At 44.3% G+C, this 23,686-nt stretch overlaps 2 protein-coding genes and 1 pseudogene across 2 annotated transcripts; 1 reads left to right on the top strand and 2 right to left on the bottom strand.

Moving 5' to 3' along the window:
- Positions 1 to 219: 219 nt before the first annotated feature.
- On the top strand, positions 220 to 3,219 carry LOC136481919 (uncharacterized; annotated as a pseudogene).
- An 11,456-nt stretch (positions 3,220 to 14,675) lies between these two features.
- LOC136481918 (early nodulin-like protein 18) lies at positions 14,676 to 15,632 on the bottom strand. The gene is made up of 2 exons (XM_066479196.1): positions 15,284 to 15,632; positions 14,676 to 15,157 (listed from the first exon to the last, which is right to left on the bottom strand). The coding sequence occupies exons 1-2, from the start codon at positions 15,564 to 15,566 to the stop codon at positions 14,793 to 14,795; spliced, it is 648 nt and encodes a 215-aa protein (XP_066335293.1). The 5' UTR covers positions 15,567 to 15,632; the 3' UTR covers positions 14,676 to 14,792.
- A 297-nt stretch (positions 15,633 to 15,929) lies between these two features.
- On the bottom strand, positions 15,930 to 18,936 carry LOC136481917 (uncharacterized). Its single transcript, XM_066479195.1, has 4 exons — positions 18,757 to 18,936; positions 18,068 to 18,251; positions 17,320 to 17,691; positions 15,930 to 17,120 (listed from the first exon to the last, which is right to left on the bottom strand). Exons 2-4 carry the CDS (start codon positions 18,246 to 18,248, stop codon positions 16,390 to 16,392), a joined length of 1,284 nt encoding a protein of 427 aa, XP_066335292.1. The 5' UTR covers positions 18,249 to 18,251; positions 18,757 to 18,936; the 3' UTR covers positions 15,930 to 16,389.
- Positions 18,937 to 23,686: the final 4,750 nt, after the last annotated feature.

Raw genomic sequence — 23,686 nt, 5'->3', positions numbered from 1 at the left:
AGGCAGAAATAGAAATAGAAATAATTTTACTTCATACTTCATATAAAACATCACCCAGAACCATGGGACAAATTTCATATTTCATATTTCAGAGGCGGCTTGGTTCACCGGCCACTACATAGATGGTTCCCGATTGAGCCTCTGTCCAAAAATGGCTCTGTCGCTGAAAACCGTTTATGTGGTAGTGAAGTACTTAGGGTGTGTTTGGTTCATGGGATATCCATGGATGGGATAGGGATATCCCTGGACGAGGCATGTTTGGTTCCGTAGATAAGTTGGGCATGGATATCCAGAACATGGTATATTCTCCTTAGATGTTGTATATCTCGGTCACCAAAAAACGAGCGGACAAGCTTATCCACGGTCGGCATGGACGCGCGGGAAACAAGTGCGGGAGCGCGCGCAGACTTTCCTCACCTTCCATCTTTATCTTCACCGTCACCACTCCCCTCCAGACTCCTCTCTCTCTTCACTCCTGCTCTCTGCTCAGGGCGGCGCTCCTCTCCTTGCCACCGCCATTCGACTCCCTTGTCCTTTGACTCCCTCCGCCAGGCACATCTCCCCGCCGGTCGCATCTTCCTCGCCACTCACCTCCCTCCGACGGACAGTGGGCGGCGCAGCTTCCTCACCGCACATCTCCTCCGTCGGACGCACGAGCAACAGTAGGGAGCAACAGACGGGAGACAGCACCGCCACGCACGGCTGCACATCTCCTTTGCCGGTCGCACAGCAGCAGCAGGGAACGGGCCCCGGCGGCACATCTCTGCTGTCCCTTTGCTGTTCGTCTCACACAACAGGGAGCAAGGAGTAGGTATTAAATATTCCCCTCCCTAATCCTTTGATAAAAAAATCTGGTTAATCTGAGAATAGAAAATAGGATTGATAGTTGATTGAAGTGACGATGCATTCTTGCTTTTGGATATCCATAGATCTGGACTTGTAATATGTGATTATTTTCTTTTTATGTTCAGATTTGATTTTTCCTTCAATTTAGCTGATGGACAAGAGGACCAAGATCTTGATTTATGCAGCTGCAGCTCATATGTTGCTTTCCATGATGGCAATAGTTGTTAGGTCTAGGAAAAGGAAAAAGAGTGAACGTAGACAGTGCATTAGCTATGGTCCAATGGAAGAAAGAGAGAGAATGAGAATTGAGTATCTGAACAATAAAATTTGGAAGAATGACACAACCTGTGTTAACATGCTTAGGCTTAGAAGAGGATCATTCTTCCGTTTTTGTCAACTATTTAGAGATCGTGGCTTACTTGAAGACACCATACATATGTGTGTTGAACAACAAGTAGCAATGTTTTTAAATATAGTGGGACACAACCATAGGAATAGATTAGTGACCACTAATTTTGATAGATCTGGTGAAACTGTTAGTAGTTATTTCCACTTGGTCCCTCACACGGTGGGTGAGTTAAGAGCAGAATGCATAAGGCCACCTTCACTGGAGACCCCAACCAAAATAGCAGGAACCCAAGATGGGATCCCTACTTTAAGGTGTGAATTTGATCCTTAATTTAATTTTAGTTTTGTAATGTATGTTACCCAATTTGTTTCATGTGTTGTATTGCTTAAAAAATATGATTGTATTGGAGCTATCGATGGCACACATGTACGACCCTCTGTTTCCAAGGATATGGAGCCTTCCTTCCGTGGTAGGAAGGCCCATTGTACACAAAATGTAATGGCGGCCATAGATTTTGATCTTCGGTTTACATATGTTTTGGCGGGTTGGGAGGGGACAACACATGATGCTCTTGTATTGAGAGATGCGCTTTAGAATGTGAAAATGGCCTTCGCATACCACAAGGTATTCAGCCCAAAAATTTTGAACCTCAATTTGACATGCCATACTTTGTTAGCAGTATTATCACCCACATTTCCCTCTTATGTTAGGTAAATTCTATCTTGTTGATGCGGGATATGGAGCCAAACCGGGGGTTTTCCCTCCTTTTTGGGCTATGAGGTATCACTTGAATGAGTGGGGGAACAATCCTGTGCAAAATAAGAAGGAATTGTTCAACCTTAGACACTCTGCTCTTCGTGTGACGGTAGAATGAGCATTTGGGTCCTTCAAGCGGAGATTCAAAATACTTGATGATGCCACCCCATTTTTTCCATTTTCAACACAAGTAGATACTGTGGTGGCTTGCTGCATTATGCACAACTGGGTTCTACAAGATGGGCTTGATGAATTTATCATACCAGAGATAAATTACATACCAAACTATAACTATGCTGATTCATCAAGTGGCCAAGCTAGTGAGCATCAACATATGGTTAATTTTAGGCAGGGAATTGCCAATGCTATGTGGCAAGACTGCCAAAATTATTTACAAGATTAATTTGTATTGTTTATGGTTTTCTGAATCTTCATTGTATTGTAATAAAGACATGTGTGGCTTGTTGAATTTTCATTTTATTGTAATAAGGACATATGTATGGCTTGCTGAATTTTCCTTGTACTATAATGAAGACATGTGTATGGCTTGCTATTTTTTTCGTGCTAGATATATGTATGGCTTGCTGTCTTTTTCGTGCTGGATATGGCTTGCTGTTTTTTTTTTGCAATCTGATTTTTAAATTTGAATGACATTGTGATAGGCAAATGGAATTTGAGGCTACCGAGGAGTAGGCTGAGGGTGGTGGCCATGTCACTTGGCCTTCTGCAATGTCTTCTTTTGTGCTTACTTACCTTGCCAATGTAGTGGCTAGTGGCAAAACATCATCGGGTTTCAAGAAGACCCATTTGAACTCTTGTGCCAAGGCTTTGAATGACCATTTCAAGTGCAAGAGGACTGGGGAGCAGATTAGTAACCATCTTAGAATAAAGAAGAGGAAGTATGTGAGGATCAACAAACTCAGGAGTTTGAGTGGTGCTCTTTAGGATGAAGTCAACTATGTCATTTCACTTGATCATGAGCATTATACAAGCTATATTGTGGTACCCTTACTGCCATAATTTTTATTTCAATATTGTCTTCTAGTTTTCCTTCTAGTTGGTCTAATAGTTTGTCCATATATTGCAATGCAAGGACCATAAAGCTGATGTAGAATTGTTCAACAAGCCTATTGGGCACTATGGTGAGATGGCTACTATCTTTGGTGCTACTGTGGCCACAAGGAAATATGCAAAGGGATCAAATGAGCCTCTAGCAACTAGAATTGGTGAAAATGAACAAGGTGAAGATGGTGATACTGCTGCTGCTATTGCTGTTGCTAATGGAGCGACATCTTCAGTTACCAGGCCTAACAAAAGAGCAAAGACAGATGAAAGGGAGAGGTAAGATGATGGACTGATACAGGCAATGGAAGAAGTTGGGGAAAGAATCCCTTGTGCTATAGAGAAAGCCGGAATGCCTGACGAACTTCCTAAAGGTCTGTATGATGCTGTTTGTAGTCTTCTAGGCTTTGATAACACCCATCTATCATTTTACCATGAGCATCTTGTTGATCGTCCAAGCAAAGCTAGAGCCTTTTGTTCTCTGTCTTTATCTCACAAGCTAAACTGGGCTGCAAAGTTCATTATCGAGCACTTCCCTGAAAATGGAAGATATGACTGTTATGCCTTGTTTCACACTACTGCTACAACTGTTTTGCTAGTACCCCATAGATAAAGCACTACGGGTTAATCTATATATTTGTAGCAGTCGTGCTTGTAACCCATTAAATATTGCACTATTGGGTTATTATATATTTTGTATGTAATGTGAGGAAGTTCTAAAACCTGCTAATTATCTACATATGTAATTTCTGTTCGGACAATGCATGTGTTTATCAAGGTGTCATAAGTTTTGTACATGTGTTACAGCTGTTGTGCATGTTTTCTTGGGTAACCTCACCAGTTTGGGTAGGCGATGACTGCGTTTCCCTTTTCCATCCTTGTCCATCCAACCAAACAAAAAAATGGCTCGCCCCGTCTAACACATATCCATCGAACCAAACAGAAAAATGGCTCGTCCCATTCGCCCAACCAAACAGATAATATGGATATCCATATCCCGATATCCATGGATATCTATATCAATCCACCATGTTCTCAAACCAAACGCACCCTTACATTTCATGATGCATGGAGGGAGTAATGTTAAACATATTCCATCTCTTCTTCTACTACAAGAGACTAATCAAAACTATTCTAGGTACACCTAAATTTGCCCAATCAAAACTATCCTAGGTACACCTAAATTTGCGTCCCATAGAGATCAGTTTTTCTTTATGTACCACAGTTTATACACCTATAGAACTAGCACTGTTAAAATCAATGGCTGAGAGCCTTATGAGACTCCGTCCATAAACAAGTATTTGGAGCCTATGACCAAGGATCTTCATACGCCTCGGTACGTTGATTGTGTCTTCAATGAAGACTATTTCCCAGCATTAGGGGGAGATAGGCATCCAGAAGAATGCTAGGAAATTAAATGGAATGCAACTGGGATGCAATCCTTAGACCCACGCACCAGTGAATCTAAACTAGAAGTTCAGAGAATCATAAATTCGCAAAGCCTTGCAAATAGTCTGCCTGATGCCTTCACTGATCATAAAAGTGTGATAAGGTTGCATATACCTGCAGTAAATGCGCCGGAGAGAGTACAGGTACACCAAAAGGTTACCAACTCTATTGTCTCCCCTAATATTAGGAAGAGGGGGAGACCTCCGGGTGCTCAGGACAAGGTTTCGCTGAGATGTCCGCAAAGATGGGGACCTGAGCCACTTGCATCACTCAAGAAATCAATTGAAGAAGCTCAACATGAAGTTGAGAATGCCCTTGAAGAGGCAACTCAACCTGAAGTTGAGATGGTCCCTGAAGGACCACATCCTGAAGATGGAAATCCCAATGCGCCACGCACACACTATCGCATTGAAAGATCGGAACGCCCCAGCTCAATCTTTATGGAAAATTGAATGGAAGGACGATCATGAGGAGATCGCCACTAATTATGTGGAGTCAGGAGAATCATATAAAAGAAAGACCACTGTTGTCGACATATATTTTGCCTAAAAAATTGCTGATTCAATGGATCTAGATCCAGAACCAAAGTCCATAATAGAGTGCCGGAAGCGCTCAGATTGGGACAAGTGAAAAGAAGCAATCGAGGCAGAATTGCGCTCCATTTACCAAAGAGAGGTTTTTGGGCCTACAGTCCTAGCACCTCCAAAAGTCATCCCTGTAGGATGCAAGTGGGTCGTCCTCCGGAAGAGGAATTATAAGGAAAATGGACCCTTGGCTTATTTACTTTGGATTTTGGTGTTTGATGACCAATACAACCAAATTGGACTAATGAACTTGCAAGTGATTATTTTGTAGTTCAATAGGATGCAAGACGTGACTTGGACGAAGGCGACGTGATGATCCGATGATCAACACCATAAGCAAGACCTCAGGAGCACAAGCGAAGACTCAAGATATCAAGCAAAGTCCAAGCATGAAGATATGAACCAAGCCATATGTAAGATCATGAAGAAACGAGCTCACAGAAGTGACCGGACGCTGGACCGGACGCTGGAAGAAAGTGACCGGACGCTCCGATCAAGAGGCTCGGCAATAAGTGCGACCGGATGCTGGACCGAACGTTGGCGGCAGATCGACCAGACATAGGACAGCAGAGTCCGATCGAGTACAGAGAGGTTCCAGAGCGGCGAAACTACGACCAGACGCGTCCGGTGGCAGGTCATCGGACGCTGGCAGCGTCCGATTAGTTGATCATGGCTCCAACGGTCGGGACGACCGGACGTGTCTGATCAGGACGACTCTAGCGTCCGGTCAGTAGTAGAAAAGCGGGATTTCATCCCCAACGGCTACTTTCTCAGTGGACTTATAAATACAACCCCCAACCGACCATTTGAGAAGAGTGGAGCTGAGAAAACATACCAAAGGTGTTGATACACCATTTTAGTGATCCTCCACTTGCATAGTGCTTAGTGATTCATTAGGTGATTAGCGTAGGTGCTTTGCGAAGTGCTTAGGTTGATTAGACCACCGCTTATGCGCTTGCTCTAGGTTTAGGCCTAGTGTTTAGTGAGGTTTGCATACCTCTTACCACTCGGTACTTGCGCGCACCATTGTTGTACATCAGAGAGGATTGTAGTCTTGCGAGATCACACCAACCGTATTTGTGGTGTGGCCGCCACCGTGTACCAGAGGGAATAAGGTCCGCGGCGTTTCGGCTAGAAGCTTGATAGTGAAGACGGCGGGGAGCATCCGGGAGAGGCTTGTCAGAAGGTACATCGGAGACCCACTTGCATGTGGGGGAGGCCCGAGGCTATCCACAGAGTTACCCGACCGGGAGCTTGGCCCTTGCGAGGGATTCCTTGCGAGGGGCTCCAACGAGGACTAGGAGGAAGCTTACGTGCTTCTCGATACATCGGTAAAAATACCAGAGTCGTCGATGGGAGTTTGCATATCTCTACCTTGCTCTCTAGCTTCCGCACTTACATTGATTGTATTACTTCTTTTGTCGTAGAGATAGCAACACACTAGCAAAACTGTAGTTGCACATTTAGATAGTTTATCTTTTGCATATGTTTTTCTAAGGGTAGAAAAAGAGGCCATAATTTAGAAGTAGAATTTTAAGTTGCCTAATTCACCCCCCTCTTAGGCGTCATGGTCCCCTACAATTGGTATCAGAGCCGGTTGGCTCAATTTAGACCTTTGGCTTAACCGCCGTTGAGCCGACGCCATTTAGAGTGGTTGGGATGGATACCTCTAGGCCTCCGCACTTTGACAACACTAACTTCCCTTATTATATGGCTAGAATGGCTTGCCACCTTGAGGCGGTTGATTTGGGTGTATGGAGAGTCACTCGTGACGGGATGAAACCCATCAAGAATCCTGAAAAACCCACAAAGAGTGATGAAAAAGAAATGCATTTCAATGCTAGAGCTAAGAATTGCTTGTTTGAATCATTTAGCATGGATGTGTTTAACCAAGTATTCACTTTAAATACAGCACATGAAATTTGGTTAAAACTCCAAGAGCTCCATGACGGCACAAGTAATGTCTGTGAGCAAAAATATTGTCTAGCTAAACAAAATTATGATTCCTTTAAAATGAATGATGATGAGCTTGTTCGTGATATGTATTCACGTTTGAATCTAATTATTAATGAGCTCCATTCAATAGGATTAATAAAGCTAGATGATGTGGACATCGTGAGGAAGATCATCTCCATGCTACCATAAAAGAAATATGCAAGCACCATCACCATCCTTCACAATATGGAGGACTTGAGCACCATGACCCCGGACATAGTCATCGGCAAGTTAGTGGCATTTGAAATGTCACGTAAGATGGGTCAAGAAGAAGCTTCTTCATCAAGCAAAGGCAAAGCTCTTGCATGTAGCGAGAAAAAGAAGATGAAGGGCAAGCAAGTTGAGACAAGCTCAAGCTCAAGCTTCTCAAGTGAAGATGAAGAAGAAGATGAGGACGATGATGATGATGATGAAGATTCAAGTGATGATCAATCTTCCTCCTCCACCTCCGACCTTGATGAAGAATCAATCAAATTAATCAACAAGGTGGAGAAGATAATCCAAAGGCTCTATGTCAAGGGTGTGCCCATCCAAATTCAAGATCTCATTTTCATAAATCAAAGAAATGAGTAAAGAAAGAGAGGATGCTATGGATGCGGTAAGTTGGGACACTTTGTGAAAGTTTGTCCAAATAAGCCCACACCTAAGACAAAGAAGAAGGCATACAAGAACCAAGCCCTCACCTTAATAAGATCATGGGATGATTCTTCAAGAGAAGAAGAGCACCATCACAAAGAGGCGAGGCCACAAGCACTCATCATCAAGCTCTTCTCGTGTGTGCCTTATGGCATGAGGTAACAAAAGCTCATCCTCTAGTGAGAGTGATAGTGATGATAATATGCCTTCTTATGATGAAATTGTGCAATAAAATCTTAATTATGCTAAAGTTTGCACTAGTCAACAAAAGAAGCTCAAAAAATTAAAAGAAAAGCTAGTTAGTTCACAAGAAGCATACAAAACTTTGCTTGAACAATATGAGAACTTTGCTAATCTCAATGTTGAACTATCTACTAAAATTGAGCAACTTAAGGCTAGTGCAACAACAAATGCATGCACAATCAATGATAAGCAACTTGTAAAGAAAAATGAAAAATTAAAAGAAAAGTTAGCTAGCTCACAAGATGCTTATAAAAGTTTGCTTGCTAAGATGGAAACCATGTGTAAATATTATGATGAGCTAACTAATAAAGTTGCTAACCTTGAAGCCATTAGTTCAACCCCCACCAAGGCATCTAAAAAGAAAAGTTCTATCTTTAACATGTCTAAAAAGGATGCCTCTATTTCTTGTAATGATTTATGTTTAGACTCATCCTTGTGCAACCAAGTTTGTGTTGAGAAAATTGTTGTAGATACATGCACACAAGAGGTTGCAAAGGAGAATGGGCAACTCAAGCAAGAAGTAGCTCGCCTCACCAAAGACTTGACTCAAGTGAAAGGCAAGGTGAAGCAAGCCCAACTTCATCAAGATAACACCATCAAAGGAGTGAAGAAGCTTGATGAAGGACAAACCGTGGTTTGCTACGTGTGCCACAAGGAAGGTCACAAGTCCTATGAGTGCAAGGTGAAGAATGGGGGAGGAGCAAAGAAGAAAGAGAAAAACAAAAAGCAAACAAGCAAGCTCTCCAACACCTACACCAACAAGATGGACAAGAAGGCCTCCACACCTTATCTCTTGAAGAAGAAGAAAAATGACAAGGTGGTGGCCATCAAGGTGAACAAGGAAGCCAATAATGGGGTCAAACGCTTTTAGGTGCCAAAGGAAATTATTTCCAACATGAAGAGCACCAAGAAGGTTTGGATCCCGAAAGGGAAGTGAGAAGTCCGATGGACGACGAGGAATTTGGAGACTTGGCAAAATATGGGTTCATTTCATGGGGTGCATCATGATGGACAAAATCATTGCCAAGTAGGTTAGTGAATACTATGGACCCAAATTCCCCTTTCCATGTTAGGTAACTAGATTCAATTTACTTCAGTTGGTATTAGATTTAAATTTTCCTACAATTGGTATCTTTTAGCATCTAGTTACTCTTCATGCCTAGGTTTGCATTTGAATTCTTATATCTTTTGTCATGCATACACTAGGTATATCATATGGTAGGCTTGCTCGGTTTCATTCTTAACCCTTGGGGCAAACCTACATGGTTTAAAATTAGAAGCACGACACATAGCTTGTCCTCCAATTGTTCATCTAATATGTGCCAAAGTCCAAATTGTAGATAATTTCTCTCGAATATCATCTTCGAAAATGATTCTCACATTCATGAGATGTCATCTTTCAAGTGGTATTATTGATTTTAAAATCAATGTGCATGTTTCCAACAAGTATTCCATACTTGTGTGCACAAATTTAGGGAGAGGTTACTCTACAAGTTGGATGCTTTGAGATTAACACATTTTCAAGCTTATCATGTGTGTAGTAGTCTCATTGCAAGGAAAATGGAGTCCCCGGAGTTAAGCATTATACCTTAAAGATCCACTACTGGTTGCAAGTGGTAGAAATCAAATTGGTTTCCGCATGTGGTATTTCTAAACCAACATCATCATGTTGATTTCATTTTGATATTTATATGCTTTCTCCATGCATTATATAGATTAAATTTCCTTGTGCAATAATTTGCCAAATATGCATATGCTTTGCCTTCCACCATATGTATGCATATATTTAGGGGGAGCTTAGTCTATATAATGTAAGAGTCAAATTTTGTGATCTATTCCACTCTACACACAAAGGATTACAAAATTTGACCCTCCCTTGTGCTACTAATGTCTCCCTTTTCGGTGTTTGATTCCAAAGGGGGAAAATTTAGAGGACCAAAAGCAAGCATTAATAATTTACAAGTGGTAATGGTCCGAGAAAGGGAGGATAGTGGATTATGGATTGCCTATGTAATAGGGAAAATTTATAGGAAGCAAGGCTTAAATCCATAATACCACATGGGGACTTTTGCAAGGGCAAGATAAGTTTTTATATAGTTTTATAAGTAGTATCTTTTAGCATCATATAATCTTTCCCCTTGCATTGCATCCTAGCAAGTAGGTAGTTTTTAAAATTTCAAAATTTTATTATTTGCTTTCTTTGGTCGTGTTGTCATTAATCACCAAAAAGGGGGAGATTGTAAGGAAAATGGACCCTTGGCTCATTTACTTTGGATTTTGGTGTTTGATAACCAACACAACCAAATTGGACTAATGAACTTGCAAGTGATTGTTTTATAGTTCAATAGGATGCAAGACGTGACTTGGACAAAGGCGACGTGATGATCCGATGATCAACACCATAAGCAAGACCTTAGGAACACAAGAGAAGACTCAAGATATCAAGCAAAGTCCAAGCATGAAGATAGGAACCAAGCCGTACGTAAGATCACGAAGAAATGAGCTCACAGAAGTGACCGGACGCTGGAAGAAAGTGACCGGACGCTCCAATCAAGAGGCTCGGCAATAGGTGCGACCAGACGCTGGCGGCAGATCGACCGGACGTAGGACAACAGAGTTCGGTCGAGTACAGAGAGGTTCCAGAGCGGCAAAACTACGACCGAACGCGTCCGGTGGTAGGTGACTGGACGCTGGCAGCGTCCGATCAGTTGATCGCGGCTCCAACGGTCGGGACGACCAGACACGTCTGATCAGGACGACTCCAGCGTCCGGTCAGTAGCAGAAAAGCGGGATTTCATCCCCAACGGCTACTTTCTCAGTGGGGCTTATAAATACAACCCCCAACCGGCCATTTGAGAAGAGTGGAGCTGAGGAAACATACCAAGGGTGTTGATACACCATTTTAGTGATCTCCACTTGCATAGTGTTTAGTGATTCATTAGGTGATTAGCGTAGGTGCTTTCTGAAGTGCTTAGGTTGATTAGACCACCGCTTATGCGCTTGCTCTAGGTTTAGGCCTAGTGTTTAGTGAGGTTTGCATACCTCTTACCACTCGGTGCTTGCTCGCACCATTGTTGTACATCGGAGGGGCTTGTAGTCTTGCGAGATCACACCAACCGTGTTGTGGTGTGGCCGCCACCGTATACCGGAGGGAACAAGGCCCGTGGCGTTTCGGCCGGAAGCTTGATAGTGAAGATGGCGGGGAGCATCCGGGAGAGGCTTGCAGGAAGGCACGTCAGAGACCCACTTGCGCGTGGGGAAGGCCCAAGGCTATCCACGGAGTTACCCAACCGGGAGCTTGGCCCTTGCGAGGGATTCCTTGCGAGGGGCTCCAACGAGGACTAGGGGGAAGCTTGCGTGCTTCTCGATACGTCGGTAAAAATACCGGAGTCGTCGACGGGAGTTTGCATATCTCTACCTTGCTCTTTAGCTTCCGCACTTACATTGATTGTATTACTTCTTTTGTAGTAGAGATAGCAACACACTAGCAAAACTGTAGTTGCATATTTAGATAGTTTATCTTTTGCATAGGTTTTGCTAAGGGTAGAAAAAGAGGCCATAATTTAGAAGTAGAATTTTAAGTTGCCTAATTCACCCCTCTCTTAGGCATCATGGTCCCCTACAGGAATGAACATGGACAGGTGGCGAGATACAAAGCGAGGCTAGTCGCGCAAGGGTTCACGTAGAGACCCGGCATCGATGATGATGAAACTTACTCTCCTGTTATGAGTGGCATAACGTTCCGATATCTTATATCTATGGCAGCTAACTTGAATTTAAAAATGTAGTTGATGGATGTTGTGACCACATACTTATATGGGTCACTTGATTCGAAAATTTATATGAGAGTTTCTGAAGGACTCAAGATCCCTAGACCGAATCAAAACCGCAACATGTTCAGCGTCCGCCTACAGCGGTCACTGTACAGGTTGAAACAATCTAGGAGGATGTGGTTCAACCGCTTGAGCAACTTTCTCCTGGAGAGAGGTTACACAAATAATGATGATTGTCCCTGCGTCTTCATAAAGAAATCCAATGATGGATTTTGCATCATCTCAGTTTATGTCGATGATTTGAACATCATCGGGACTCCAAGGGACACTGAGGAAGCAATGGCTTACCTCAAGGCGGACTTTGAGATGAAAGACTTGGGTAAAACCAACTTTTGTTTGGGCCTGCAGCTCTACACCAGTCCACCTATACAAAAAGGGTACTTAAAAGGTTCAATATGAGCGAGTGCCACCCTTTGAAAACCCCCATGGTCGTTCAATCATTGGAAGCGGATAAGGATCCGTTTCGACCCAAGGAAGAGGATGAGGAAACTTTGGGACCTCAAGTTCCATACCTCAGCGCCATTGGTGCACTAATGTATCTCGCAAATTGCACATGACCAAACATTGCATTTGCAGTAAACTTGTTGGCTAGGTACAGTGCCGCTCCCACCAAAAGGCATTGGGTTAGCGTGAAAACCATCCTCATATATCTAAAAGGCACTCAGGACCTTGGGTTATGGTTTCCGAACTTAACTATGGTGGGTTATGCTGATGCTGGCTATATATCTAACCCTCAGAATGCCAGATCACAAATTGGTTTTGTGTTTCTCTGTGGTGATGCAGCCATCTCCTGGCAGTCTGTGAAGCAGACCCTGGTCGCCACATCGACCAACCACTTAGAGATAATTGCTCTGTATGAAGCCACACGAGAATGTGTTTGGCTACGACGGATGATTAACCACATCCATAAGTCATGTGGTATGAACATCATCGACACCCCACCATTATCTATGAAGATAATGCAGCTTGTGTTGCACAGATGCATATGGGCTATGTCAAGAGCAATCTCACAAAGCATATTGCTCCAAAATTCTTTTACCCCCATGAGCTCCAGAAGAGCGGGGAGATAAATATCCTGCAAGCAAGGCCATATGAAAATCTAGCAGATTTATTCACAAAGTCTCTGCCAGCCTCTAGCTTCCACAAATGTGTCCGTGGAATTGGCATGAGGCGACTTAGAGAGTTGCAGGGTTCAGGAGGAGACCAACCCCAAATCCATAGCTCATGATCATGATCCTGAAGATCACGAGTCGGTCCTGAAGACCTGACCCGATAATCAACTGTTGTACTCTTTTTCCCTTAGTGAGTTTTTCCCACTGGGTTTTCTCATGCAAGGTTTTTAACGAGGCAATAGGTGCAACATAAGCGATGCATGTGATGTACTCTTTTCTCCTACCCTTTTTTTCCACTAGGTTTTGGGGGGTGAGTTTTTAATGAGGCATACACATGGCATATAATTGGCCAAGGGTAATGTTGTGAATCAAAGTCCAAAAACAATGTGAACAACAGACTTTGAATGGTGGCCAATTAAATGAAGAGGAGGAGAAAGTCTAAGAGTTCAGACACTGTAACTTTGTATTCATCTCAGCCTCCTTTGCTATAAATAGGAGATCACTTTCACCATTGTAAAAGTAGCAGCAAGAAGGTGAATACAGAAAAGAACTCCCCTCTTCCTCTACTCTGTTCTTGTTCCTGTGTTCTGTGTTCTAGTTCTTGTGTGTACCGACGAACCGATTTCTAACAGGAATCCCTATTGTGAAAGTGCTAGTGATGATGGATTACTCATCTGAACAACTAGTGAAAGGGAAGCTCGTCAGAATTGAATTTCTAATGGTATGTAACTAAAGCTTATCACAATTAAATTGAGAAATCTTATCACAATTTATTTGCTCCGTACTAAATACATTGCTCGCGGCTATACCTATTCTTACTGCATTCTGAAAAGTTCTATTTCAGTGATATTTTCTCGTTCCCAATCTTCCACACTGTAAGTCTGAACGTTGTGTACCGATGATGCAGGCCTGCAATTACAGACTAGATACTGTCCAAACCTCTATATGACTATATGTGTGATGAAACCGGATCGAATACAGACGGATACTAGTGATCCTGCATTATGTCCCATATCCCATATTATATCCATATTTTTTATCGGATATTAAAACCGGATACGGATTATTCGGATATTGGTATCTATCTCATATACATATCAGAAATATGATTTTTGAGTATTCAGATTCGGATACGGTCGGATATTAAATGTTCGATTCAGATACGGACTATCCAAATAGTGTTTTGATCCTTTCGGGATGGACGAAAACCGGGAAATATCCGTCCTGTTTTCATCTCTATATGTATCTACTTCGTCAGCTGTAAATTCTTATTGTATTAGCGATTCAGGTTATATCTAATTGAATCATGACTGCACTACTTCATTACCAGTTCTACCTAATTACATTGTGGTTATTCTTGCTGATCAATCAACCTTCCATTTTTGAACAGGCACAATTTCTACTTACCCAATTGGAAACTACAAAATTATTTGATCGCATTCGCCAGCAGATCCTTTAAACTCGAACTCTGTCGCAAGCAAGTGGGGTGAAGTAATTCCTGGCGATACATTATGTAAGCATATATAGGATCGAAGTATCTTCTCCTTGCCGACCATAGTGATACATGCTGAGCTCACATCACAGATAAGAAAAGGATTTTCTTCTTCATGAACTATTCTCATGTGCCTTTTAAAATTCAAGGGGAACTTGTACAGTTCCAGACAGGACCCTAACTGTTTAACCAAGCAGTTGCTTTGTGCCTTTTTCCAGTTTTACTGCTTTTCCTGCCTCCTGATCAGCAGCAAAACAAGGAGATGCTTTGTGCTCGGTTTATGTTAGCAAAAAATTGTAAAGATGCTATTTTCTTTTTTCTACCAAAACATGGTGTTACAAATATTTCGTCAAAGTTGAACAAAGAGATTGAGGAGAATGTTTGGGAAGTACATGCCCAAAACGCCGGCGATGACTTTGTGTTGTGGATAAATAATCAAGAAAACACAAGTGCAGCAAAGGCTGCAGCCATCGCACTGACCCCCACGGCCACAGTCCCTCCGCGCCGCGTCCCCGCCGGCGCGCTGGAGAGTGGCTCGTAGAACGACGGCGGCACCGACGGGAGACCGCGGCCACGCGCCACGCTGACCTGAAACCGCATCCCCCTCTGGCAGTGCTCCCCGTTCCAGGCGTCCGAGAAGAAGTAGTTGGCGCCCTCCGCCGTGAGCATCACGGCGAGGAACGCCCCCTCCGGCTTCCACCCGCTGCCGCCGCCGCTCGCCGCGACGCCGGCGCTGCAGAGCTTGTAGACCGTGGCGTTCGTCGTGTGCACCACCGTGTTGCCGGTGTCCGTCTTGAAGCCTTGCCATGGATCATGAATGGAGCACGCCACACAAGTGAGACATGTCAGTAACTAGCGTGGACCGATCGAACTCCGACATACAGTGGTTTGGATTTGGACAGGGGAAGCTGAGAATGAAAACTCACTGAGGTAGTCGCCGAGGTAGAATGTGCGGTTCGCAGCCCAGGCGGAGTAGTTGGCCGCCGAGGCGTTCGCCTTCCAGTCGAAGAACCACCCGGTGCCGTCGCCCACGGCGTGGTTCGTGCCAAACGGCGGCAATGGCGCCGTCGTGTTCTTGGTCGGGCTGGCCGTTGAATTGGCCGCAGAGCTTGGGCTCGCTATCGTATTGCCTGCGGCTGCAGCGGTCGTTACGGCAAAAACGACGACTGCTACTCGGAACATCATTGTGCGAATGCCCATGGCTGGCATCTCGGAAAGCTGGTGATGATGTGCTGCTAATGCTAGACTTCAGTCAGAAGCTTCAGATGCTAAATGGGCGACTATTCTTGTTAGTGAGGAGTGAGGACTAAAGTAATGGCCGTGTCAACGGTTTATGCGGCATCCAGGTGGGGGCGGCGCCGGCCTGGGAAAGCTGCAGCCACCTGGCTAGGCACCATGCTGTGGCCGGTGACTAGATCTATGGACTGGTAGTACAGTTACAGTAATTGACAATGGTAATTTTGTGACCAAACTGCCTAGGAAATGGTGTTCACTTCATCAGATCTTTATATGATAATAATAAGTTTAAAAGATAATTACTGTTCAGAGGAACTTGATAGAAAACATTTGAAAGTTGTATATTATTACTATTGTTGTGTTGAGTGAAGCTAACAATCATTTCAGTGCAGAAAATTCGTTACTGTATATTTACATCACAAATGTCATATATTCACATACAACGATGGGGACATTGTTCTCGTACAGTCATCATGTTTTCCGAGCTCATCTCTGGAGCTCGAGGTACTGGTGTAGTCATGTTCCTGTAGTCTGTAGATCATCTTGACAGTTAAGTATCTGATTTGTGTGTATACTACAACTCAAGTACCACAACACTAGAACCCTTGCAAAGATGCCATGCCTACGACCTGCTGTTGTGTTTCAAGTACTGATTGACTCAGTTACCAAGATGATATAGCGACAGGGTTCATTTTCCGGTTCAGAAACTAGGACTTGCCCTTTGCACATCATCTCTTCAGATCTTGAATACAGAGCTTCTATAGGAAACTAGTAATAACCTATTTTTATAGTCCAGTTAATTGCTGCCCCCAGATCCATCTTCACTCTTCGAGTCACTTAGCATAGGCATGAACGCTGCAAGAAGAACAGCAACCTTGTTTGCCAGGAACCCTGCAGTGCCAACAAAGAGCTCGGTCGGTGTGAGTTCAAAGCTGTCACCTCCACCACCATACTTAAGTGCAACTGCCCCTGCAACCAGTACCAGTGATAGTATCAACCATGGCCTCCTTACACCACTGAAGCCTTTTAACAAGGGCTGTGCACTGCCAGCTTCTGAAGGTGAACCGATCACGGGCAAACCATCAACCGATCTTTGGAGCAGCAACAGATAGAGGAACCCACCAGTGCCACCTATCAGGAACGAATAGGCAGCACTGTCATTTGAAGCCAAGATGAAGGCGGAGAAGCCTGTGATCACTATAGATGCATCATAGAGCAGCAGAGATTGTTTGAGGTTGGCGTACTCTCTCAACCCATCCTCTCTTAGTTCCTTAACACTTGAAGCTTTGCTTTCTGAGGATAACAGCCCTTCTTGAAGATCGGAAATGCCAACTCCTGAGAGGTCAGTGACAGCCACAGGCCTTGCTTCAGCTACTGAAGCTCCATCATCTCCAAGAAATGCATTTATTTTCTCAAAAGAGTACTGCAAACCGTTGAACTTCTGTTCAGGTGTTCCATTAATTTCTTTAGGTGGACCAACCGGTCCATGTATTACTTTCAAGCTCAAACCATCTAATCTCCATGAACCTGACCTTCAAGGGTAAAATTAATAAACAAAGGATAGAAAACACTCATCAAGTGAACATACTACCATTATATTATATTTGCAAATCTCCATGAACCTGACCTTCAAGGGTAAAATTAATAAACAAAGGCTAGAAAACACTCATCAAGTGAACATACTACCATTACATTATATTTGCAACGAACATGAAATGGGACGTACCTGATTCAAGACCGATCCAGACTTCTTTAATCCTTTTCAGTTTTGAGGCCTTGAAAGTGACAACATCAACTGAACCACTTTGGAAGGGTATCAGTTGCACTGTCTTAATTCCAGGTGTAGGTTGACCCAAATAGATTGCCGGTACTCTTTGTAGCAAGGAGTCACCATCAACATCAATTAAGCAGATTAAGATTGCAGAATTTTTATCCAAAGAGGAACTAAATTCTCTACTTGTGCTAAGCTCTAGCATGTAGAATGCATCAGAGTCATCTAGTATGATTGTGTTAAATATCTCTTCAGGAACAGTACTGGGATATGTCTTTAGTTCCTCTGCTGGAAGAAGGCGTGAAGGCTTTACAGAGGCAACCAGATCTGCAGAGTTGAAGGAACAATGGTCACTGAATGGTATGGACAGAATGGTAAATTTTCACAACCAAGAAACATAGCTTTCATGTTGTCAACAACAACAACAATAATAATAATAATAATAAAATGAGAAACTAAATAAGAGAAAACAAACTACAACTACATTGCAGCCGGAAAAGTGAAAAGTTAATATGATTCGTTGTGGAAACAGAAACAGTTGCATGAGGATTCCATGCCCTAGGAAAGCGAACAACTGCACAATATGAATGCATACTATATTGATGGGTATATTGACAAAGAACAATCACATAGAAATACATTGTTTACCGGTGCACAGAAATAAGCTTGGATCGACAACATCAAAAGTCTGCTCAGACAGTACCTTGAAACGAAGACCCCTTGGAGAAGCAAGCCATCCTCTGAGGTCTGTTCTGTCTTTTCGGTTTCATTCTGTCTGGAAAGACATGGCAATACATTCTCGAGCTATTGTTCAGCAGCAACCATCTGGGCAGAAAATTATGGTGCACTGATGGAGCAACACACCCTGGACAGAGGATCACCATTCTCTGTAGTAGTGATTGATAGCGAAGCAGACGTATTAGCTACAGCAAACAGGGGTGCAGATAGCTCTGATATGCTCGTTACCAGCGTATTAAAATATCAATGCATTAAGGCTCATTCACATTTCGTGACTGAAACCTTCGGGAGCCGAAGTACCAAGATAATTAAGGACCCACAAAGAAGTCAAAGGCACCATTAAAACTGTGAGATCAGCGGGGGCAGAGGTTACATGTGAAGGTAGCAAATGGCCACCCGTGCACTAGTATTTGATCATGGGGTAGCAAGGAGAAGAATTATGCCTAACGAACAAATCAAAGATAATAACATAACTGAACTGAACTGCGATAACAGCATGTCAGCATGGACAGGATTGGTCACTATTAGAATAGCACACCTCAAGTGAAGGCAAAATCACCTACTATGCTTGCTGTCCCATAGGGCAGTGGTACACAAACAAATAAGCTAGGTGGCAACAAAGAACTAGACTTAAAAATTCATTGCCCGCCTTACCGGAGGCAGGAGGGATTGGTTGAGGCGCGGATGTGGGATCTCTACCCGGCGGCGCTCCAGTCCACAGGAGAAGACGAGGAGGACGAGGCCGTCGGATTCCGTGGAAATGGTGGCGTGTACTCCGCTTCTTCCTGGGGGGAAGGAAGAGGCGTGCCGCGTTGGAGTTCGGCAGCGGAGAGAGACACGTGGGAGAGGGGACGGACTCGCGGTCTCGCGGAAAGAGACCCGTGCGAGGGTGCTTTCGGGATCTCGCGGCTTGATATTTTCTGCCCGGAGGAAAACTGTGGTTGCGGCTTGGTCCAGTCAGGGCGTCCGCAGTGTGGAGCATCGGGGGCGTTCCGATCGTGGGACCGGACCTGGACATGACTCCTCCTGTTATTCGGCCCACAGTGGATCGAACCAGACTCACCTCCTGTTCGTTTAGCCTTGTTTGACTTGTTTTGTTTTATTTTTAGTATTTTTCTCTCACACCAAATCAGCCAATAGTATTTTCAGCCATGGCTTATAAGCCAAACACGACCAAACAAACGGGCTATTAGCTCGATTGCTGGACCCACACACATAAAAAAAAAGAGGGGGCGTTTCTCCATCGATAGCTCGGAGCTGCTCCTCCATCAAACCCACCCCACAATGTTACGTACCTAGTCCTATAGCTGCATTTAATACATCGAAATGTTCCGATGGGCCTGAGAATAGTGGTATGCGTGTATTGGTTTAGGCTGTTGTCGGACAGGCAATAGTGTCTGTTTTTTTTTCTGTCATTAGTTTCTGTTTTTTTTCAGTGACCAATTCAGTTTGTTTTCAGTCATCTGTTATTCAGCTTTCTGTCTGCATATTCAGTTTAGGTTTTTGTTTGCAATCTGCATACTCAGTTCAGGTTGTGTCTGCATATTCAGTATTTTAGGACTGCATATTGATTATCCATTTTTCATCGTGGGAATTCAGTGAAACTCTTACCGAACCAAGATTCACTATTTAGGTGATGCGTCATGGGAATTTAGTGAAACTCTTACTGAACCAACATTCACTATTTAGGTGATGCCTCTGCTGACGGAGGCTGGAGCCATTACCGGTTTTACTCGAAGACAACCACCACTGCTTATGTGTTACCATTCCCGTGCTTAAAATAAAGATGCTTTGCAAGTGCTGAACTTGCAGTTGTCAGATGCTATCTGGGATTGCTCAGATATAATAAACGCCCTGTTCGTATGGCTTATAAGTCGTACTTTTTCAGCCAACGAACATTATTTTTCTCTCACAATAAATCAGTCGACAATACTTTTAGTCATGGCTTATTAGCCAAGCGAATAGGGCAAAAGATGGTATGCACATTGACTCAATAGTTTTGGGCCAATTAGAAAGCACAAAAGCATGCTAACCTGCAAGTCTGCGCGTGTCCTCCTCCGCGGCGCCTTTTCCGTCGTGGGCAATATATACTGGATAAAATACTCGCGGCTCGCCAACTCGCTCGACTCGTGGCCGGCTCAGCTCGGCTCAACTCGGCTCGTTTTAACTTTTTTCACGAGTTAACCTATAAGTCTAGCTCGCTATTTTAACGAGCCAGCTCGCGAGCTGCTCATGAGCTGAAACGAGCTGAGGCCTATCAGCCCACGACCATGAATCCAGAAGATGATGATGCTGACCTAGAAGTGTACACCTATTCTATTGATATATAATCTTTATTTTTAGCTATTTCATATAAATTTTAATTTTATAATTGTTGTGGTACTTAAATGTTGATTTTATGGATTGTTTTCCAAGAAGAAGATGACGATGCTGACATTAAATCTGTGGACTTTCCTAAGTTTGTGGTGGCAAGCAACTAATTAGTATGCTGGAACTGCATGATCATGAATGGACTAGCTATGTTGTATGGTTGAAACTTTTGATGAACCTGATATGTATTAATCATGTATGGTTGCATAATGATGGACGTCATCTTCTAGAATTAATGTAGCATAAACATTATAAACATGTGTGTCCTATTTTTTTTTGTAGTAGCTCACGAGCTAAACGAGCTAGCTCGAACTCGGTAACAAGCCGAGCCGAGCTACCCCTCTAACTCATAATATTAACGAGCCGAGCCGAGCTGGCTCGATACCCACCCTATATATACTGGACTGGTGACCTGAAGCAACTTGCATGTATGTCATCCTCAGGCAACCAAATTCAAAGTTTTAAATCCAGGTGTGGGCATGGCTGGAAATCAAAAGCTAGAAACTCAACCGACCTCGAACTGGAAGAATCTCCAACTGAGACATCTCCTTGCCGTGTGGTGGCCGAGGTTGTGCTCGCTCCACAGGCCGTAGTTGCAGTGGAAGCTGGAGCCGTCAGTAGCAGTAGTGTCCTTTTGAAAACTCCGAACTCTGAAAGTTAGAAGGCAAGCAGCAGTGCAGGGACTGCAGGTCGTCGGAGCCGCCCGTTGTGGCCGCTCCTTGCTCACCGCCCGCCGCCTGCCGTGGGCGCCCGCCGCGGCCGCCTGCCGATTCGCCGAAGCAGCTGCCCGCGGCGGCCACCCGTTGTGCTCGCTCCAGGCCATAGTTGCAGCCTCCGATCAAGTGGTGACGGCGCCGCCGTTGAGGGCGCCGCGATCACGGCGCGGGGGCTTTGGAGTTTGGACTGCGATCGGCGCGGTGCCGATGATGTGGCTACGGCCGCGATTCTGCCCTTCGTGTCAGAGGCAGTGCTCCTCGAAGCCCGGTGCCGGCTACTTGGGTACGGTAGCGATTCTCGTCGGCTACGTGGGTACGGCAGCGATTCTTGGCGGAGGCAGCAGCTACGCTTGCAGGCGGGCTTGTTCGCGGCCGGCCGTTACCCCGTATTGCTCGCCGCAAAGTTTGTTAGCAGGCTTGCGGCTAGCCGCTAAGCTATAAACTTTGTGGACAAATTTTCTACGGACATAACAGACTATGCTGCAAAACCCGTGAGACCCGCTACACTACAATGGAGGCTACGTGTACACTATCTCTCTGTGCGTACAGTATCTACACATATCTTGTAAGAACTTGGAACCTGCGAGCTAAATTTTCATATCCAGTTAATCGATGAGCAAGGATGATACAGCTTTGCACTGATCATTTTAATTTTCATATCCCAGCTATATATATTGTACGTTCTCAAATATAACAACATCAAGAAATACAGAAACAAAGACACATATCCTGTAACAAAAGTTATTGTTACTAAACAAAGACATAACGTATGGATGCCACTCTGCAACTCTGCATTGACTGAAACATCCAATCACCATGGGTTCATGGCCATTTCAATAACTGAAGCTTTTTTTGGTCACTGCTTAATTTAGTCCGTCTTCATGGTCTTCTGAACTGATGAAAGATACATATACACACAACTCCCTTTCAATCTGCCGATTCTTGACTTGATGCATTTTATTGAACAAATGTTCAGTATAAGTTGCAAACAACTTCCGTAGCATGCCTGTGAGCTGTAGCAACAACGATTACCAGAGCTGAACAAGAGTCCTAGCAATGATCTGAAACCTTAATCATCAAACAACCATTCCATCAACTAGACAAGGCCATCAGAACCTTCATGGGAGATTGGACGAGCTGAGAGCAGTCATCACATCGACGCAGAGGCGAGAATAGAGCTGAGGACCAAAGGAGGGCGACTCCCGACGATGACGGAGAGGCGAGAATAGAGCCTTGCAGGTTCTTGCAGATTCTTGCGGGAGGATGGAGGAGGACGACGACGGGCCGACGGCAGCCACGGAGGAGGGTGACAGCGGTAGCTGTATGGTTCTTTCAGGGGATGCGACTCTTCACTCTTGCGAGGCTTCTCGCTCGCCCAATGGGCTTGGAGGGTTGGAAGTCTTTGGGCCACGAAAAAATTGCAGCTGGTCCATAACAGCCACGAAGTCATGTTTTGCAGGGTGAGCCGGCGGGTTACGTTAACAACTAGCCCCGCCTGCAATCGTAGCAGCAGCCGAGCAAGTGTTGAGGGCGCAAAGATCGTGGCGGCTCGGGGGGCTGTGGCGTGCGAGTGCCGGTATGCTCAACACCTGTGGGCGGTGAGCAGGGCACGAAGATCGTGGCGGTGAGCAGGGCGCCGTCGCCTTCCTTCCTGTGGGCAGTGAGCAGGGCGCGGAGATCGTGGCGGTGAGCTGGGCGCCCTCGCCTGTTTCCTTTTTTTCTTCGACGGTACCACGTTACGGTGTTTTCTTTCTTTTTTTCCCCGGCGATACCAGGTTTCGAACGCGGATTGTGCGTTGAACGCGGCGCAGAAGCCTCTGCGACGCCGTGTTGAAGCCTCATGATCGCTGTTGATAGGAAGAACCGTGGCTGTTGGATTGCGTTGAAGCATCTGAGGGATGTGTTTTAGCCCTTGATTTTAATGAAGACAATTTTCTAAGTGCAATAGGATTGATATCAATGTTTTAAATAGCGGGCTAAGGCGTTTAGCGGTATATATCTAAAGCAGCTAATAGCGGAGCTATATCGGGCTATAGCGGCTAAATTGTACATGAACACAAATAGCGGCATCCTGCCTCAAAAGGCTATAGCAGGCTATAGCGGAAGCTATAGTGGGAGATTTAAAACTATGATTGATATACAGTGTTTGGGCTCGGGGGATGTTTTTTAGGTGTACCTAAAGATAGTTTTGAGTGTTACAGTATAGTAGAGATGCATCATTGAGACCTCTCCTCTTTTGCTCAAAAAAAAATTGAGACCTCTCCTCTGCAGAATTCAATTATCCGTTGACACTTACAATGTATATGTGATTTCCTTTTTTTTTTTGCATGTGAGCAAGGCACCTCAATTAATTCCTCCTTGCTCGTGCAGATCCCTTCTTAATTGCATTCTGAAGTGTTTATCCTTTTGCGACCTTGCTTTGTAAAAGTCCCATGGGGCAGATCCAAGCTCTCTACTACCTAGCTATGACAGGTTTTTCAACTAAAGCCCACAATCAA

This window comes from Miscanthus floridulus, chromosome 9 (genome assembly GCF_019320115.1).
Source record: "Miscanthus floridulus cultivar M001 chromosome 9, ASM1932011v1, whole genome shotgun sequence".
Lineage (NCBI taxonomy): Eukaryota > Viridiplantae > Streptophyta > Magnoliopsida > Poales > Poaceae > Miscanthus > Miscanthus floridulus.
This window is presented reverse-complemented; position numbering and strand designations above follow the sequence as displayed.

Coding starts and splice junctions, on each gene's coding strand:
- LOC136481918 (XM_066479196.1), bottom strand. CDS start 15,566: ATGCCAGCCATGGGCATTCGCACAATGATGTTCCGAGTAGCAGTCGTC. Junction 15,158..15,283: donor CTACCTCGGCGACTACCTCA/GTGAGTTTTCAT, acceptor ATCCATGGCAAG/GCTTCAAGACGGACACCGGC.
- LOC136481917 (XM_066479195.1), bottom strand. CDS start 18,248: ATGGTGATCCTCTGTCCAGGGTGTGTTGCTCCATCAGTGCACCATAAT. Junction 17,692..18,067: donor CAAGGGGTCTTCGTTTCAAG/GTACTGTCTGAG, acceptor TCAACTCTGCAG/ATCTGGTTGCCTCTGTAAAG. Junction 17,121..17,319: donor CTGGATCGGTCTTGAATCAG/GTACGTCCCATT, acceptor CTTGAAGGTCAG/GTTCATGGAGATTAGATGGT.